The following is a 20,301-nucleotide window of genomic DNA, read 5'->3' on the forward strand; positions in this document are numbered from 1 at the left end:
GGTGCAGTGATGTAGGCCTGTGATCCCAGATACTTAGAGGGCTGAGGCAGGAAGATCACAAGTTTGAGACCAGCCTGGGCAAACTAATGGGAGCCTGTCTCCAAATAAAAAGGGATTGGATGTAGCTCAGTGGTAGAGTGACCCTGGGCTCAATCCCTAATACGACGACGACAACAACAACAACAACCACAACAACAACAACAACAAAACCCCCACAATTGCTGGGTTATATAATAAGCATGCTTAGTTTTGTAAGAAACTGCCATATTCTTTTTCCAGAGTGGCTGAACCATTTCATATTTCCACCAGCAGTGAATGAGACATCTAATTTCACCAGCTTTGGGGGTTATCACTGTATTTATTTTAGTCATTCTGATAGCTTTGTGAATGATGATTTTTTTAATTGTTTCATTCTTTTACTACCTTTCAGTTGCAATTCTTCTATAAAGAACTGTTGTTCCTCAGTTATTTGGTGACTCTGAAATAGTCTGTAGAAGAAAGGAAGAATAACATGTTTTTTTTTTTTTGTTGTTGTTGTTGTTTCTCTATCTCCCTCTCTTAAGCCAGTTTTTAGAGAAAACAGATCTGTGCCTTGCCAGCCTCCAGAGTGACTAATTAGCAATTTTTTTAAAGTATCATCATGAAATCATGGATTAAAAAAAATTTGATGTGGTTATCTTCTCAAGGTAAATTATTAGAAGAGAAGTCCTGTGAAAGGGTAGATAAATTTAAAATTTTGATATAGATTATCCCTCTCACCTCCAGAAAGATCATACCATTTTGTGCTCTTACCAATATATAAAAATATTTATTTTTCTATATCCTTGCCAACACTGATTTGGCCCGTTTTTATTTTTATTTTTTTAATTTTACCAATCTGATGATAAATTGATATTTTACTGTTTCTATTGCAGCGCTTAGTTAGAATTGATCTTTTCACATTATTGAATTTTTTAAAAAACTAGCCAGTTGTCTGTTAATTAACTTTACCTGTGTTTCTATTGGGATATTAGTCTTTTATTACATTTTTCTGTTGTTATGCCTATCAGTATTTTTCCTTGGTGGTTTCTGCTTTCTATTTGCTTGGACTCTTTCCTTCCTACCTTAAGATTATAAAAATATGTACTTATTTTTTCTAGTGCCTTTAAATATTTAAATATTATAGCTAAATTTAAATATTGGTTCCACGGAGAGCTTATTTTTATGTAAGAAATAAGGTGCAGCATTACATTTTCCCAAATGTCTGACCAATATCCCCATGTCAACATATTAAATAAGTTATCTTTACCCACTAACTTTGTTAACAAATCCAAGTTCGTTTACTTGGGCCACTCAAAAAGAAGCCCAGTGTATCAGTAAGCCAGAGAAATCAAGAATATAGTGGGCCAGTGCCCTAAAAATCCATCTTAACTCAGTGTAAATTTCAAACTCCTCCTATCCTTAGGTTTGGTGGGGTAGGGTGGAAGCAGGGCTTGCATTAGGTAAGGACTGATGACTGGAGACCTAAGGTGCCACTCCTGTGCTAAGGAACGGGGTGTTGTGAGACCTGGTGGTTGGCAATCTGTCAATCATGATGCCTCTGAAAAATCTCGAAAATATCTTAGTTACTCTCATTTTGGCGTCTTCAGCATTGAAGCAGGAAGAGAAAGATTAGGGAAGTTTCGAGTAAATCAGCCTTGTACTACCAATTCTAGACAAGATTCCTTAAATGACTACCATGCATCCATGCAAAGCTGAGCAGAAGCAGTCTAACCCAAAGGTTAGCGAAGCAACAGATCTTAAGGCAGAAGGGCCAGGCTTTCTTAGCCTGTTTCAGTCACCCCTTGACACCTGGGCAGGCCCAAGTGAAGAGTCAGTGCTTTCTACAAAGGCATTCTCCAAGTCCCTGATAAGTACCCTAGGCCACTGTGTCATCATAACACACACTTCAGAAGTGTTATCTACAGCAAGGCTCGTGGGAAACTAATAATGCATTGCCCCATGGTGTAGCTTCCAAAATTCGTGATTTTTAAAGTCAGCTGCAAGCAGGTGAAGCTGGAAGGTTTACCCTTGATTACAACTTGGAATGCCACTTTTATGCTTAGTTCTCTGTAATTTTGATTCTGAGTTTTCTATTGTGTTCCACTGATAGGTCTATGACTGGTCTCCTGTCACAATTTATATTACCACAGCTTGATTTTCCATTAACATTTTTGTTGCTGGAATTTATGAAATTTTGAAAATTATATGAACTTACTTTTGTATGTCAGTTGCTTTATAATTTTAATTTTGTTGTTGTTTTTGTTTGGTTTTGCAGTGCTAGGGATCAAACCCAAGGCCCTGCAAGTACTAGACAAATGCTCTACCACTGAGCTACGTCCCTAGACACTGTGACATGTTCTAATATATGATTGCTTGTCTCTTTTCTTATTTTATGACTTTGCTGGCAGAGCTCACAGATTGATCCAAGTGGATTTGAAAATATTTGTAAAGTTCTCCAAATACCTTCTATATTTCATTTTAGGAGGACTGATTTTATAAATTTAAACTCTCATGGTTAAGAATGTAGTCTTCATTCATTTAAGTCATCTTTTGTGTCCTTGAGTACTTTTTATTAGCTTATTTCTAAGTTTATTATTGTTAGTTTCTCTGTCCCTTTGTTTGAGGAATGCCTTTTAAACTTGATCAGATTCAATTTTTTTTTAATGAGGTCATACCTTCTGGGAAAAATGTCAGACTTTATTATCTGTAATATTAGCTTTCTAAGCTGCTCCCTAAGCCGACAAGCTCTATTTCCCACTGTCCTTAAGGCAAATTCAGACATAGTTTCCTTCTGATAGTCACTATTGTTTAGTTACCAAGTATAAATTACAACAAATTTCTGAGGAAGACATAATACATTGTTGATCAAAATTAAAGGCTAATTCAAATTTGGAATTTTAAATTGAAAACTTCAGTTATTTCATTACACCATTCAGGCAACTTTTTATTAAGTGACAAGATGAACCTACAGTTATAAAAGATTTTCATAAGGCATGTGTCTTCTGGCCTGCCAGTTTTCTTGGTTGGACTATTTATAGGATCTATTTCATTGTACCTGGGAATTGTTATTTTTTTCTGCTGCTTGTATGAGCTGTCTTAATGCTCAAACCTGTTTTATCCAAAGTACAGTAATAAAGATAAAAGCAGCTGCTACTAACTGAGACTGTCCTATGTGCTAGGCTCTCCATCTTACATATTTAATATATGTTAATTTCTTTAATTCACTGAACAGCTTTCTAAGGATTTCTTATGTTGTAGATAGGAGGTGAATTGAGTGAAGTTAAATCTGTGAGGCTTCAACTCATCGAGGTCTCAGATTACATTACAGACTCCTGCCTTTGTGGGTGTGTGCAGATGTACACATGCGCCTGCATTTTGGAGGACTTTTGTTGTTTGGAGGGGTGAGCAGAGAGAGAAGTGGTCATAGTTTCAGCAAACTTGAAGGCACTGCTTCTAAAACACAGAAGACTTTTATAATACACCATCTCATTCTCAAGAACTATTCTTCATTAAGGATTATGTTCTGCAAGTACTAGACAAATGCTCTACTTCATTATGTTTTAAACTTCTATTTTGTAGATGTTTAATGAACTGCTATTATTTGGTAGATTCTAGGATCAGTTTTCTGGGGAGTATTATAAACTAGGATTAATAAGAATAATATAAATATTGGAATTTTCAAAAGATTTGTTAAGGTTATTATTGACAAGACAAGATTATAAGGTGAGTCATTATTTTAGGGGGAAATCTATTTTCAGATCCTTTAAAACTACTCAATTATAAATAATATGCTAATTATAATTACAGATTTTTAAAATTCATTCAAACAGCAGAACCCTTTGCTTTTCTCATATATATATATATATATATATATATATATATATTCTCTTACTTAGTAAAGTAGCATTCTGTGATTTAGAGAAACTTTCCAGGCAAATCAATTGGCTTGTTTGTGTATGTTATAAAATACTTGAGAAACATTAAAAGGCATAAAGATAATATCCTATCCTTATATCTAACATATTATTGAAGGCATAGAATTTTACCAGTATAACTGAAGTCCTTCTGTACTGCTCTTCAAGTGCCCGATTCTTCCTCTGCCTCAGAAATAACTTATTATCTATTTTAAAACATAATAACCATTTTTGGACCTTGTAAATGATAGTATAAGTTAATTGTTCTGCAATTTGCTTTTTTTCATTCAATATGATATTTTTGAGATCCACCCATGTTGACATGTGTAGTTCTAGTCTGTTCATTTTTACTGCTGGTAATATTATGATCTATAAGCATGTCATCATTTACTCATACATTCTTCTCCTGATGACAGGTAGTTGTTTCCAGTTTTTGCACTTAATAAAACATGCTGTTATCAATGCTGTCTTACAGGTCTCCGTGTGCTTTTTTGCAAGAGATTCCCTAGAGCACTTTTCTATGAATGAAATTGCTGAATCAAAAGGTATGTGTATTTTCACTTTTGCTAAACATTGTCAAGTTGTCACCAAAGGTAGTACCCATTAAGATCCCCACCTTTGCCAATTAGGTCTCTCATTGTTCTATATCCTTACTAACACTAGGTATTGTTGACGTTTAATTTGCCTTTGAGTGATATCTTATTGTTTTGAATCTTCTTGATTATTGTTGAGGTTGACCTTTTCTTCTTGTGTTTATTAATAATATAGATACTTCATCCTATTATGTTTTTCCTCCATATCTGTGGGTTCTACATCGGTGGCTTCAATCAACCACAGATAGAAAACATTTGGGAAAAAAATGCATCTACTGAATGCAGACTTTTTTTTTTTTTTTTTTTTCCCTGGAACTGGGGATAGAACCCAGGGCTTTCCATATGCTAGGTAAATTCTCTATCACTGAGCTCCATCCCCACTCCTTTTTATTTTTTTATTTTCTGTTTTTATTTTTTGTCTCACTAAGTTGTTAAGGCTGTCCCCAAACTTGAAATCCTCCTGCCTCAGCCTCCCAAATAGCTGGGATTATGGGTAATCCCCACTGTGCCCAACTATGTAGACTTTATTTTCCATGTCATTATTCCCCAAACTATACAACATAACAACTGTTTACATAGCATTTATGTTGTATTAGACACTATAAATAACTTAGAGATGACTTAAAGTATACAGTATAATATGCAAATACTATGTCATTTTATATAAGGGACTTCAGTATCTTGACATTTTGGGATCCATGGGGGGTGAAGAGTCCTGGAATCAGTCCCCTGAGGACACCAAGGGATGACTGGACTTACTGGACTTATTGTATATAATGGTTGAAAGTGATGTGCAAATTTGAAAGTAGCATAGATAGATAGAAGTATACCATACTTTTATCCTTGAAATATTGGCAGTTTTGCACATTTTTTGGAAGACATAATTTGGGGGTGGTTTCTTGATTGTATATTTTTAAAAAGCATGTACTTTGGATTGATGCTTGAATCACACACAGCTCCATTATTTATCACTATATGACCTTTAACTATTTATGTAATCTGAGTATCTACCTCTTCATCTTTTAAATGGGTATCTTATGGTTTGATGACAAAATTAGATGTCATTAACACCTAGCACATAGGATTAGTATATAGTTTTAGGATGAAATATACATACTCAGCTTCAATATTATGAAAGATGCGTGATACCATGGTATAAATGTGGATCAGTCCTGATATTTGGAAGCGTGTGTTGATAGTTGACTCTAATATAAATGTACTTTAATCTCAATCAAGGAGACCATTGGCACAGAAAATCCAGAACTATCAAGTGTCTGCATAGGACTGTCTTAGTTCTCCCTGTGTACCCTGCTCATCTTCTGTGCCCTGTCAGACGGCAGTGATAGAGCTGTATGGGACCACCCATAGTGGTGGGTGGGCACAACCTCAGGCCCCTTCTGTGTGCCCCGCAATCTGGCTCTATTTGGGAACCCAGTCAATAACAATATAGCATGGGATAGGTGGGCCATGTGCCAGAGAGCTGATGACAGCAATGCGGACTGGTCAGTCATAGATATTGTGAGTTGATTTCATTTGGATTGTTCTGTTGCCTCTTGACACAGGAATTTCTTCACATGGCTGCTGAGGAAGTAACCGTTACAGTGCGCCTCATTCGTTCATTTGAGCACCGCAATTTCAAGCCCGTAGTGTATCATGGAGTTAATTTGGATCAAACCGTAAGGGACTTTATAGTATTTCTAAAGCAAGGTATGAGACAGTAGAGTCATTTTGTTTTACTGGTGGTTTGAAAATATAGCTGGCTGTGATGTTAATGGTAATCTTTTTAAAACACAGAGGTACTTGGAAGATATTAATCTAGGTTCTGAGCCAGGTGCTAGGCTGGCTCCTGTTCTGAGCCTTGGCATCATCCTGCCCCAAGATTTTTTAATAAGCTGCGTGTGTGTCCTCACCACAGATTGTTACATCATGCTTGACTTAAAAAAAAAAAAAATTAAGATCTGTGTTTTCTTTTCTTTCTTTTCTCACCTGCAACACCAACTTTATTTTTAAATCTGAAAGTGTCTTGGGAGAGTTTTACAAAAAAAATCAACAGAAACGAGTTATGAAAATATTTGACCAACTTTATTCTTTGGTTATTTCTTATTGCGGCTCTGTAAGGACAGACTGTTCCCGAAGCTCCAGCTAAAGCAGGAAGGGAAAAAAAAATCAGTTCAAGTAAGGCGGCTTTTTTTGCTGAAAGCAGTGACTCTTCCCTTGGGCTTGAGCGGGCGTCCAGTGGGGAACAAAAGCAGAATGAAAAGCTTGGAATCTCTGCTTCATGTTGTCTCTGTCCTCTTTGCTGCCTTAACCCAGATTTCTGTTCAACCCTGCCTGCAGACAGGTGAGTCATTTAGGGAACATTTGTATGGAACTGGTAGTACAAGATTGATTTTTACCCTAAATTTACCTAATCTTTCTCCTCCCACTTCAAGCTGAAGACACCGAGATAAAAGCAAGATGTTTTCAAGATTTGCAGGGTATCATGACCCTGTGGTTAGGTATGTTCCAACTGCCAGGCGTCACAGTGTCCAGTTCCATCCATCCATGGCAGTGGTAACTTGAAGTCTTCAGTCATCAGCCCTTCCCTGACCTGAGCCCCCTTCTTTCCTCCAGGCCCAAGGATGGAAGGAGCTTGAAACTTAGGCTAAGATGGGTCTTTCCCTAGGGTGCTGCCTGTTTTGCTGGCATTCTGAATACATCTTTCTTCTTGCCCTTCAGAAGCCTGTCCATGATTTGTTGAGTCCTTTTAGATGGTGAGTAAACAGACCTGGGTAGCAGAGCAGGTCTACTTTGTAGTGATTTTTAAAGGATTTTATAGAAAGGACATAATTACTTATAAGACAACTTTACTGACTTACATAGAGAGTGTAAATATTTTTGCCGTGTTCTTAGGGGAGAATCAACAGTTGTTACTAAGTGGTAATGTTGTAGGGGAGAAAAAATAGTTTTTTCTCAACCCTCGTAAGTTCTTAGATGGAAAGGACACTTTTAACAAAATACAGATTAATAAGCAAAAGTTTATTAAAAAGTAGATTTCATACACGTACTGCAGATGCACAGGGAGTGAGTTATTCTGAAAGAGAAGGCTTTGAATTCTAGCTCATATAGCATTTTCATCAAAGAAGAGTAAGTTTTTAAAGAAGTGACACAAATAAAAAGGTCTTTGAATCCTTGGGGGTGGCAGCTTTGGGGAGGGAGCAGGTTAAAGCTAGTTTTCTAATGTGGATCCCCTCTAGTGCCACCTGCAGACTAGTAAGGGTTAAAGTTGTCTTCAGTGGCTGCCCTTTGTTCTCCCTAGTAGAGAGGGAAAGAGGGATATCCTTTGCCTTTGTAAATCTGTGTAAATCCCACTTTTAGATAAATTGAGGAAAAGCAGAGAGCATTTTTGCATCTGCTTCTTAATTGAGCCTATAGCTCAAAACGATCCTTATGCCAAAGAGGCACATTTTGAGGTGGCATGTTCTGGTCCCCCACGAGTCTATTACAAAGCGTGCTGCTTTTGAGAGTTCTTCACCCAACATGTTCAGGTTTTGAACTAAAAACAAGTCCCTACCTTTTTGTTTCATAATCTTTCTAAGTACTGAGAGTTACGATGCTTCTTGATATTGATACAGCAAGTGCTGTGATGTTCTTGGTACAGGCAGAATAGGTTCCTCTTGAAATCCTTGAGAAGAAAATGTAATTTCCAAGCTGCTGCAAGGTTTTGGGGGAAGTTGTGGAGCCCGCACCTGCTAGGAGGGGCTACAGAACGCCTCCCCAGCAGAGCCCTGGTACCCAGCCCCACTGGATGCTCAGGCCTGCTGCTTAGGTCTTTTACCTGAGTGAGCAGGAGTGTTACCACTGCTTGTTTCAGTTGTGCACCTGGGGAAATGTATTCCACTGACTGTCAAAGGCCAACTTTTTGGGGTACAGATTCTTAAGCTGTGAGGTCTGTGCCCAAGCCTATCTCTGTCATCTGATTTGAGGTCCTATGGAATTCAGAAAAGTTGGCAGGCCACATATTTGCATTTGATGAATTGTGCACATAACTAGAAACAAATGGATTGACAGTGAGACATTTTGGAAACTGTAAAATGATAGCTAACACTGCTGGGTCAGGTGCTGGGCCAAGAATTTTACCAGGGTTTTCTCATTCATCCTCACAGTGTCCCTTTAGAGTAAGAATTGTCATTATCCCCATTTTATCTATGAAGAAACTGAGGAACAGAAAGACCAAGAAACTGGCCTGAGATTATGTAGCTAGTGAAAGGCAAAGCTGCAAATCAGCCCAGGCAGTTTAATTATGAAACATGTGCTCTTAAACACTATCCCAAATTGCCTCTGTATTCTCTTTTGTGTCACTTGCTTAAGTAGGATCTTTGAAATAAGTAGATTCACTTGGTGTCAAAAGTGTCTTTGAATTGTGTTAATCTTGATCTAGGATTTTGAACACTAAAAGCTGGAAGGTTGGTTTGACACTGTGGCATAGTGAATATTTTGCCCACAGACAGAAATGGTCACTGTGATGAGTGATCTTTTGGGGTTATTTTAGATGCCTTATTCATTTTTCTCCCTGTTCTTTGCTTACCCTAGTCCCTTCTGTCATCTGTGGCTTAACCTAGTTAACTGCCTCAGTCTGTCTGCAGCCAAGGAGTGCTGTTAAATTTGATTGACTCTCTATTGAGAACCACTGGACTTAAAAGCATCTATACAACATGGAGTTGTATAGATACAATAAGTATGTGTATTTATAAGTAAATATAAACATATAGGCTGTATTTAGATAAGTATAATAAGTAAATGTAATAAACCTATTGTTGACAAACAAGGAATAGATGAATCAGATATTTTGATTACAGAAGTACCATAATATATTACCTTGAAAAGATGACTAATTTTCTAGATTCAGAATAGTATACAAACCATTTATCTAGCTAGAAGACATTTTCATTGTTCTTTGATTTGGAAGTATTTCAGTGCTTTGTCACGCATCAGGTCTTACTTCTGAATGTCAAGTCATCTCACCTATGAAAAAAGAAGAGTGCCCCGAGGAGCTGTCCAGCCCTCTGGCTTCATTGCTCTCTGTCATCCTCTCCCTCCTGTGGCTTGTTGCTTTGTAAAGCAGTCTGTTCTATTGGGGAAGTGCTAAATGGTTTGATTTTCTTTTTACCTTTTTACCTTTCATATTTCTTCCTGTCTAATGCTTCCCAGTTTCCTCTATTATTAACAGTGTATGTTAGTATGCTGTGTTTGTTCCAATTAATGAACCAATATTGACACATTATCATTAGCTAAAGTCCATAGTTTATTTGGATTTCTTTAGTTTTTACCTAATGTTCTTTTTTCCGTTGCAGAATCCCATATTCCATTTGATTTTCATGACTCCTTAGGCTCTTCTTGGCTGTGACATTTACTCAGACTTCCCTTGTTTTTGATGATTTTTTGACAATTTTGAGGAGTACTGGTCAGGTATGTTGTAGGATGCTCCTTCATTTGGAATATTTTTTATGTTTGTCTCCTGATTATGATGGAGTTGTCTGTTTTTGAGAGTAAGGTAAGAAAAATAAGTGTGGCTTAGACTTATCAGACCACATACATTTCATTTAAATTGCTCTTGAGCCTACTGTCTAGGAACAAGGGTGCATACTTCCACATGACTCATGGTTGGAGATGTTGCTCTTGATCTCCTGGCTGAAGGAGTGCTAGGTTTTGCCACAGTAGTTTCCCCTCCCCCCTCCTACTTTATACCATGCTCTTCAGAAGCAAATCATGTGCATAGTCCACAGTTAAAGAGTGAAAGGTTTTGCTCCCTTCCTTTAGGGTGGAACATCTACATAATTCTTCTGCATGGGGGATTTTATTTGCTGTTCAATTCTTAATATGCTTGAATTGCTCTAGTTTTGGCCATTGGGAGTTCTTTCAGTTGGCTCCTGTGCTGTTCTGACATATACCACCCATTTGACATATGCTCTGTGTGTGTGTGTGTGTGTATGTGCGCGCGTGCATGCGCGTGTGCACCACGTCTGTGTACAGTCTTCCTTTCTGGTAGGACAGGATGCTCCAGGTTTATCTGGGGGTTTTCCCCCATTTTTTTACTGGTTCATTACAATTATGCTTAATGGTGGGATTGGTTATTACATATCCATACATGCACAAAATGTGACAGTATAATTTGGCCAATGTCACTCCCCTTCCTATCAAACCCTTTTCCTCTAATGAGCTCCCTTTGATTTTCATGAGATTCCTACCTCCCTCCCACCTTTCTTTTTCTTTTTCCTCTCTAAATTTCACATTTGAGAGAAAACATACAACCCATGATCTTCTGAGTTTGGCTTATTTCACTTAACATAATGGTTTCAAGTTCCATTCATTTTCCTGCAAATGACATAATTTCATTTTTCTTTATGGCTGGGAAAAACGCTATTGTGTATATATACCATTTCCATTGGTGGACATCTAGGCTGGTTCCACAGTTTGGCTATTGTGATTTGTGCTGCTATAACCATAGATGTGCATGAATCACTGTAGCCTTGCTGACTTTAATTCTTCAGGATAAATACTGAGAAGTGGTGTAGCTGGCTCATGTAGTGGTTCCATGCCTAGTCTTTTGAGGAACCTCCATACTGCTTTCCATAGTGGTTGTACTAATTTACAGTCCCACCAACAGTGTAAAAGCATTCATTTTTCTCCAGATCCTCTTCAACATTTATTATTGTTTGTATTACTCCTGATAACAGTCTGGGCTTATTTACTTTTTATCCCTGTCTTAGACAGTGTGGCTGACCACTTACCTTCTTGGGACCTTGTGCTCTCAGTTTCCAGTTGAAGTGATTAAATTATATTAATTTGTTCATGAGTATTTCTGATTGCATGTGATGTGCTGGGCAATATTTGAGGTCATGACAGCATGATGAAGAGAACAAACTCTAGTCCTTGCCTTCACGGGATCAGTATTTGTTAATCTGTTCTGTGTTGGACACTGTCCTAGGTTTTGAGAATTTATGAATTAGTAGAGAATAGACGACGACGATAGGTAAGTAGACAAAATTACAACTGTAAAAAAAATGTCACAAAGGCAACAACATGGGAGGATACCGCTCCTCTAGGCAGTGTTATTGGGAAAAGCCTCTCTCTGGAGGCGACACTGAAGCTGAGGTCTAAGGGAAGAAAGAGAAAAGGAGCTCTTGTGTGTCCCGGCATTGCCTCTCTCAAGTTCTAATGATAGTAGCTTCATGCAGCCATTTGCTCTTCACCTCTCCCCCTTCTTCAGGGCTTTTCATGATCAAATCCAGGGACTCTGAATGGCAGAACATTAAATAGATTTACTGTTCCTTTCTGATGTTTAATGAATACTTCTTTTCTTGGCCCATGCTTCTTAAGCGAGTAGGAACAAGAGGGATTAAATGAAGTATTTATGTGCTCTGACAAGTCTAAACCAGAGATTTCCCCTCGTAGGTGTCTGCCAGGCACATGCTGTCCCCAGAGCAGTTTCCTTTGGGTACTGGGGGTTGAACCCAATGTAAGCCAGGCAAACACTCTACCACTGAGCTATATCCCCAGCCCTGGCCTGTTGTGTTTTAAATATTGGGAAATTTCACCTACCCGCCCTCCCTGAGTTTCCATTGATACAGATAGGGTCCTGTGGCTGTAGCACTGTGATCAGTCAGAACTGGAAGGCGGCGCCCCCTTCTGCTGGGATTCGCGACTCAGATCTTGCAGCTCCCTCTTGCTGACCTGCTTTCCTCACTTTGTCCTAGCAGCATTGCCTCCATATTGGAATGTTGTGTTAGCCCTTGAAGATAGAGGCTTGCTAAAACTTAATGGCTCACCACTTACGTCACAGAACACAGAGCCGATATAAACACTGCCTTCAAACAGTCTACGTTCTTACGTATAGGTGGCAGGAAGCAGATGGTCTATTAATGTATAACTCAGGATGGCCATCTGTACTAACAAGAAACAGCTACAGAAACCTCGGGAAGTCTGGCCTCAACCAGAGAGGCCTGTGACCTGCAAATTTTAAAATAATTTTTTTTTAGAATAAAGTCTCCTCCTTTCTCAATACCATATCTCTAGACTTGTTTGGCCAGTGTGTGGCAAGCAGACTAATTTGGGTCCAGTGACATGGTTACCTATCTGGTCCTGTGAATATATTCAACTAAAAGATGTTTCAGAAGGATTTTTTTTGTGTGTGTTTAAACATCTTCTGCATATGGATAGCCAGTTTTCCCAGCACCATTTATGAGGGACTATCCTTTTCCCAATGTGTATTCTTGGCACCTTTCTCAAAAATCAGTTGGTGTTAAGTGCCTGGATTTATTTCTAGGCTATTTTGTTCCATTGGTCTATGTGTCTGTTTTTGTGCTAGTGCCATGCTCTTTGGATTACTATAGCTTTATGGTATATTTTGTAGTCAGGGAATGTGATGTCTCCAGTTTTGTTCTTTTTGCTCAAGATTACTTTGGTTATTTGGGGGCTTTTGTGATTCCAAGTGAATTTTAGTATTGGTTTTTGTGTTTCTACGAAGGACATCTTTGGTGTTTCCATAGGGATTGTATCATCTGTGCCCTGGGTCAGCCTGCTACGAGGACTTTCATGACTGGGAACTTCTCTTGGTAATTGCTTATTTATCCTGTACCTGGACTGCCTGGTGGTAGGCACTTGAAATGCTTATAGCGTAAATAAATAAAGCATATTTTAATTTGAGTATATATTTCATCTCTAAGAGGCATGGGTACTTAAAAAACACAAATTCCTTGTTGGTTTTGTTTGCTCTGGGGCCTGGGCCCATCATGGGACTAATTTTAAAATACTTGTGGAATAAAAGAATGAGTTACATCTTGAAAATAAAACAACACATTTCCGAATTCAGACAGGTGGGTTTTGTTGTTTCGTTTTCTTCAATAAGTAACCATTTATGTGGTTTTAAGATCAAAATGTAGAAAGAACCATGATGGAAATTTTGCCTCCTTCTGTTCCTCTCTGACCAGTGCAGGGGCCTCTCACCCCTCAGGCTCGTTCAAGCAAACACCAACAACTATTCTTATTTTACCTTCTTACTGCTTACTAAAAGTGGCTTACCAAAAATAACGTTCTCCTTGCAACTCTTTACCCTTGACATATTTTGAGGATCTTATATTAATAGAGAGCTTCCTTCCTTTTTTTCCCCACAGTTGAAAAAATATATTTTATTGTTTGTGCATATTATAATTTATTTAAAGAGTACCTCATTGAAGGGCATTTGGAATTTTCTAAACATTTGCTACTGAGAATAATGCTGCAGTTGGATCTCTTGAATATATGTCATTATCTCTATGATCAATTCCTAAAAAAGTGGAATGGGCTAGAGTAAGGCGTATACACATATGTAATTTTGATACGTGTTACCAAATTGCCCTCTGTAGGGGTTGTGTCATTAGTAACATATGTGATATTTGAGATGTTTTTAAAATAATATTTATTCTGTTTTGTTTAGTTTTCTTTGATGAGTTAGAGGATTCATGTTGTAGGCTGCCTGAATTTTGATAAGAGTATGAAGATTATTCTAGATCATTGGTTCCCAGTAATGGCCGAAGATCCTCAAGGGGTTTTTGGATTCACATGTTAAACAAACATCAACTTTGTCTCATAGATTCATTTTACAGGTTTCAAGGGCATATCGAGACTGTTGCATTGGCTAGAGTACTGATTCTTCTAATTGCGTGTGCCTGCGTTTCATTAGGAACTGCTCAGCAGCTTTTGATGGTGCCCTTGTCTTCCTTGGCCCATGGATGTTTTGCTGCCATTTTTGTCTCTGTCAGTTGTTTCAAAGTAACCTAGTCTGTGGATGTAGGCGAAAAGAACCAAAAGACTACGTGTGCTATTTGAATATTTTATAATAAAAACATTCTTTCTCTTGTAGATGTCCCTTTGAGAACCAGCCTTCCACCACCATTCAGAAATTATAAATATGGTAACTGATTTTTCTTTTTCTTTAAATATGTATATTCATATAATTTGGCATTAGTTTTTTGTTGACACAAATTCACATTTGGCTTTCAAAAATGAATTTACTATCTGCAAATAAAAACCATTTTGGAAGTTTATTTAGGAATATAAGAATTCTAGAATATTGTTAAGGTCTATTGTAATTTTATAGAGAAGTGCTATATAGGTGAAGAATAGCATGTCTGGCAAAACTATATCTAAGATGTGTTTCTTTGCAGGGAATCAGAAGGAAAAATGAGGACTAAGAGTTTAATATTTTCAATATGATGTAGTAGTTTTATATGATGCAACTGGTTATTTAAAAGTATAGTAAAAAGCTGGTTGTAATTATTCACTATAAATATGGTATTCAGCAGACTTGAATTCGAGACTGTATTTGAAAGTTATGGTGCACCTAATGCATATTTCTGTTAATTGGTGCAGACATTTTAAAGCATAAATTTTTTATTACTTTAGATCATTTTTTTGGAGTGGCTTTTCATTCTGTTCCCATTCGATAGGGCAGCTCGTGACCTACAGTCCTTTGAAATCACAATCTTCTCCGTGCGTCTGCATTTTAATATCCAGAGACTAATTGTGAGGTCATAAGGGGTAGTCAAGCAGAAGTTGAAGGCACTGAGTGGAAAGTACTTTGATTTATTTGCCCTAAAGAATTTACATACTCAATATTGAATAAGAGAAAGGAATAAAAAGCATGATTAAGGTAAATATGAAACTTCTCAATTGTAGCTTTCATGGCTTTTGAAGTGTAATGCCCTGAAATATAACCTTAAACTTGAATCAACCTACAGATGCCATTTCAAATTAGAATAGTTACATATGGTTTCCCTTTTTGCATGGTGTGTGTATCTATATGCAAACCTGTGTTCCATGCAAGTTATTTCAAAAGATAAATTTTAAATAATGAAAGCATCAGAGTATCTGAGTCGCTAAGCAGCATTGGGGTAGATAATGTACCTTTTAGCTTATCCCATCTCATTAACGCTCTTTCATCCTGGTGTTTCTGTATATTCAGGTGAATTGGCAGAAAAAGCTAATACATTTGTCAGAGAAGAAATTATAGAACCACTAGTGTTTTGATAGACTTCAGGTGGTTCTTTCTTTGAGTTTGGCTCTTTAACAATCTGCTGCTTTGTGTTGAGCAGGAAGGCTAGAGTGTTGCTTTTCACCTGTCATTGTCCTCAGTATGCTGCATGGCCCCTGGGAATAGAACACTGTTTTGGGTGGTGGGGAGTAGAAAGGGTGTAAAGTAGTTACTGTCTCTGTGCCTTTGGGCAGAGGGCTGTGGTCTTGGCCACCCACTGTCTGAGATTTCTCAGAACCCCTTCTTCCATTTAATTGTCTTCATCATCATCTATTATTGATTTAACCACTCATGCTACTTATTTTTAAATCCTTACTACCTAGACGTAATACATTTGTGCACACATTAATGTTGATTGATGTACAGCATGTGGCTGCTAATCCCTGCCTGTTTCATGAGGCTGTGTGAAATTAAATTATGCACGGGCCAGCTTGTTAAATGTACCCCAAACAAATGATGTAAGGTTCCTTTCCTCAAGGAATTTGCATTAAGAAAACAATGCCCACAGATGTTGTTTTGTTAATAGCAAGTCTAAAAAAATTGAGTCTGTTTTTTAAGAAGTTAAAACAAGTAAAGGAGATTATTCAACAAAGAAAGAGACATTAATACAACATCTTTTGCTAGCATGTCCTTTTTCCTTCCTTGTCCTCCTCTTGGGTCCTGCCAATTTGTGTCGGGGAGAAAAATCAGGTGAACTTTTCCAATCACAGCATTTCTCTCTTTCTTTCTCTCTCTCTTTCTTTCTTTTAAATGTAGACTTCCTATTGTGGGTTTGCTGGATCTATTAGAGCAAAGTTATTTCAAATTCAAAGGCTTATTAGCAAAATATATAGAACATGATTAATATTTATAAGGTCAAACTGTAGTTTTGCAGCTTGATTATAACAGACTTTAAGCCTCTTTTATTAAAAAAATTACTGTTGACTTCTCTAACTTGTCTCAAGTAATAAACCAATACCTATTCATAGTGAGAAAGAGAATATAATAGGCAACTCAGAATAATAGATAATCCAAAAGTCACATTTGTTTATGTTCTCATGTCCATTGTAATTTTATTTTTAGCATCTGTGGCATGTTTACATTCCTGATGTGCATATTTTACTTGGTTAAATTTATTTATTTTCTTAAAAATATAGTTGTAGGGTATAGGTCTTGTTTAAAATCGCAATTAAAAAATTGCATTGGATAGTTGAAAGTTGACTATTTAAAATAATCGGTAATGTCGAGTGCCAGTTCTTAACTAGGTGATTGGTACCCTATTCTTTCTTCAGCACTAAGACAACATAGTTGAATTGAGGTCTTTAAAAAAATAATATCCTTTTATTTCATATCAGTATTGGAATTTCTTGTTATAGCATTATTGATAGAAATGAATTTTAGTGTAAGTTTTAGAGCTTATTCAGATAAAGTTATAATTTAGTCAATAAATGGCTGAATAAAACTGAGTAAAGAATCAGAAACTTCTGGAATTTAAACATGTTGAATGGCTACATCTGCTATGTAATTAGGGGCTGATTATCTCAGTTAGAATGTTATCCAAGTGTGAAGAAATTGCCTGTTGCAAAAGGACCTTGTGGCCTGACTTCAGGATAAACCGATTAAAGAATGAAATTGGGTTTGAATAAAACATACTGGACCATGGAAGCCTGTGCAGTATTTGAAAACCAAGAAGCAGATCTTGGTATTTTTTAGTCATTAACAGCCCTGCTTAGATTACTGGTGATCCCAGGTAATGTTAGAAATCTAAGAACAGTCACACTTTTTCAGCATGATCATTGAACCTCCTGAGAGCTTAATAGTTTTTTAAACTGCCTTTGTTACTGTCTGTCATTATTTTTATATATAATATATAAATATAATTATATATACTATGTAAATGTGATTATATGTAATACATAAATGATTATAGATAATATATAAATACAAATGCATAAAATTAAACCTGTAGATAAGATTATATAGATGTAATTTTTGATATTATCTGCTAATCTTAAAATTTAGTGACTCTAAAAAACAAAATGGAGTAATGTGATTTGCTTGTCTTCTGTTCAAAGGAAAAAATGAGTCGAGGTGACTTCAGGTTATCTCTCACACACACAAACACACACACATACAGTTGTGTGTCAAAGCCCAAGGCTTTAAAATATCTGTGTACTTTTTTTTTGTTGTTGTTACCAAGGATTAAGCCCAGGGGTGCTTTACCATTGAGCTACATCCCGTGCTTTTTTATTTTTTGAGATGGGATCTTGTTAAGTTGCTGAGGCTGGCCTCAAACTTGTGATCCTCTTGCCACAGCCTCCCAAGTCACTGAGATTAGAGGCATACAGCACCACACCTGGCTTCTCTGTGTACTTTTATCTTTGTGTGTGTGTGTGTGTGTGTGATTTTCTGGTGCTGGGGATGGGGCCCAGGGTCTCCTACATGTAGGGCAAGTGCTCTACCAATGAGCTGCACACCCTCAGCTCCCTTAATTTTAATTAAATGTTAAAATTTAATTTAAAATTTAATTTTATCTTTAATTTTAATGATTTTCAAAAGTAAATTTCCTTTTACTCTATAACAGATTTTTAAGTAAATGTGTTCATAAAATTATAAAGAACTTAGAATTTCTCAATTTCATAGGTACTCATTTGTCTCTCTAATAATGTCAAAAGAAGTCTTAGAATATTCTGTGTAAAGAGACAATTTGCTTTTTTCTTTCAGATAAACTGAAGATTATTCACCAAGCACATAAATCAAAGGTACGTTCCACTTGTGCAGTATCTGGCACTTAGCAGTAATCAATATTAGTTGAACTGGTGAGTAAGTGAATGTGCATGTAAGTCTTTTCCATTATAATAGCATTTTTTATCTTATAGGTACTCTTTCTATAGCCTTACTTTCTGATTAGAGAATTAAACAAACAAACAAACAAACAAAAAAAACTAATCTGTATATACCTGCTCATAGATTCTTTTAAAAAGTGTTAATAAAATAAAGCATACCAGGGCTGGGGATATAGCTCAATAGAGTGCTTGCTTTGCATGGCCCTGAGTTCTAATCCCCAGCACCACACACACACACACACACACACACAAAGCATCCCGTATATTTATATAACATAAACATAAAACAATAAAGAAATATAAGGAAGCCACTTATTATCTGTCAGTCTAGTCTCTTTGACTTTCTTAAGTCCACAGAAGAACTGGGCTAGAAGCTGACCCAGAGGATCTGCTTGCCTTGGTGCTTGCTGTAAGAGAAGGTTCAGGACCACAGCTCACTCTACAGAGGGCGCCATCTGCAATCTGAATTCTGTCCTTTAGCTGTTTGTGTGTGTACCATATGTTTACATTGCTCTTTTCTTACTTTAGTCATGTTTTATTAAGCCACAATCAAAGGTTTACTTCTCATTACAGAGCAATCTTTTTTCTTAGTGGCCTTCCCTATGATGTTCACACAGGGACAAGGGACCATGTCTTATTCTGTATGCCTCTTGTATCTCCAGTACCTTGGGCAATGCCTGGTTCACAGGAGTTTTTCCAAAACAAGTTTTGAATGAAGTATTTATAAAGTTCATTTTGTTTCATTCTGTGTGTAGTCATAGATATACTCCATGAACTCAATCAGCTTTCAAAAAGATGTATGCCACAGATCACAAAGAGGGTATGTCTGTTGCCTCTGGATTAGTAACTTTGTGGGATTTTTCTTTTGTATGTGCAAATTTTATCATATCCATTGTCAAGTACCTCATTCTCACAGGTGTCAGGGATCAAGTGTGGCATCTTCCCCTCCTTTGAGTACTAGAAAGTTCTGCCACTATATCTGGCCACAGACTTCAACCATTTTCTCTTCTCCAGGTCTGAAATGTTTTCAACTTGGTCCCTAAAATGTAGAGAAGAGCAACTGTGGTTCTATTTTATATGGAATAAACATATGTAAATTTGTTATAAAAATATAAATAAAGTTGAAATGAAGCAATATGCTCTTGGAAAAAGTTGCAAAGCAAATTGTGCATGTCATTCTCCATTCAGTGTTAATTTTAAATTGTTGGTCTTGCTTGTAAGCTTATGTTTCCTAGAAAGAGGAATTGGCAAATTCTTCATTCTTTGTAATGAAGACCATGTTCATCATGTTCAAATAATCAGTAGTATATGTAAAAAATATTTTTAAAAAATTTTCCTTCAGGAAAAAAAAATTTGAAATAAAAACTTAGAAGAAAAAAAAATCTTAGCAGTGTTATTTACACTTAAAATGCATGTCTTTCCCTGGTGTGTTATATATAGAGTCATCCCTCAGGATTGGTTCCAGGACACTTGTGGATACCAAAAGCCACAGATTCTCCATGTTCCTTATATAAAATGGTACAGTATTCGTGTATAACCTATGTGTGTTCTCCCATACACTTTGACTCATTTCTAGTTTACTTATAATACTTAATACAATGTAAATGCACTGTAAATGATTGTTATACTATATTGTTTAGGGAATAATGTCAAGAAAAAAGTCTTCACACGTTCAGTACAGATGCAATCAGCATAGTCCAAACCATGTGTTCAGCCTGCAGCTGATTGACTTTGCAGATGACCAACCTTCCATACAGAAGACCAGCTGTAGTTTCAAAATTAGGACTATTTTTTTTCAGTTGAACAAATAATTTGTTTAATTATTTGGTAGATCCCCAAAACAAATGAAGTCACTTAGAATGTTTCTGGACTCTGGCTTTATAAAACTTCATTTAACC

At 36.8% G+C, this 20,301-nt stretch overlaps 1 protein-coding gene across 10 annotated transcripts in view; it reads left to right on the forward strand.

The window, feature by feature from the left end:
* The window catches only part of CUNH2orf76 (chromosome unknown C2orf76 homolog), a 59,985-nt gene that overhangs the window by 22,456 nt on the left and 17,228 nt on the right, over positions 1-20,301 (forward strand). For 5 of the 10 annotated variants that reach the window (XM_058583275.1, XM_046456876.2, XM_046456870.2 and 2 more), the window contains exons 2-6: positions 4,411-4,480; positions 6,091-6,235; positions 14,409-14,459; positions 18,282-18,319; positions 19,844-19,921. In XM_058583275.1, coding sequence (XP_058439258.1) covers positions 4,460-4,480; positions 6,091-6,235; positions 14,409-14,459; positions 18,282-18,319; positions 19,844-19,921 — 333 coding nt within the window. In that variant the 5' untranslated portion in view covers positions 4,411-4,459. The remainder of the gene's footprint in view (positions 1-4,410; positions 4,481-6,090; positions 6,236-14,408; positions 14,460-18,281; positions 18,320-19,843; positions 19,922-20,301) is intronic. The other 5 variants (XM_058583276.1, XM_046456878.2, XM_046456875.2 and 2 more) reach the window with 3 other exon arrangements.

This window comes from Marmota monax, unplaced genomic scaffold (genome assembly GCF_021218885.2).
Source record: "Marmota monax isolate L192 unplaced genomic scaffold, Marmota_monax_Labrador192_F-V1.1 WCK01_AAM20220418_F8-fsc00121, whole genome shotgun sequence".
In the NCBI taxonomy this organism is placed as follows: Eukaryota; Metazoa; Chordata; class Mammalia; order Rodentia; family Sciuridae; genus Marmota; species Marmota monax.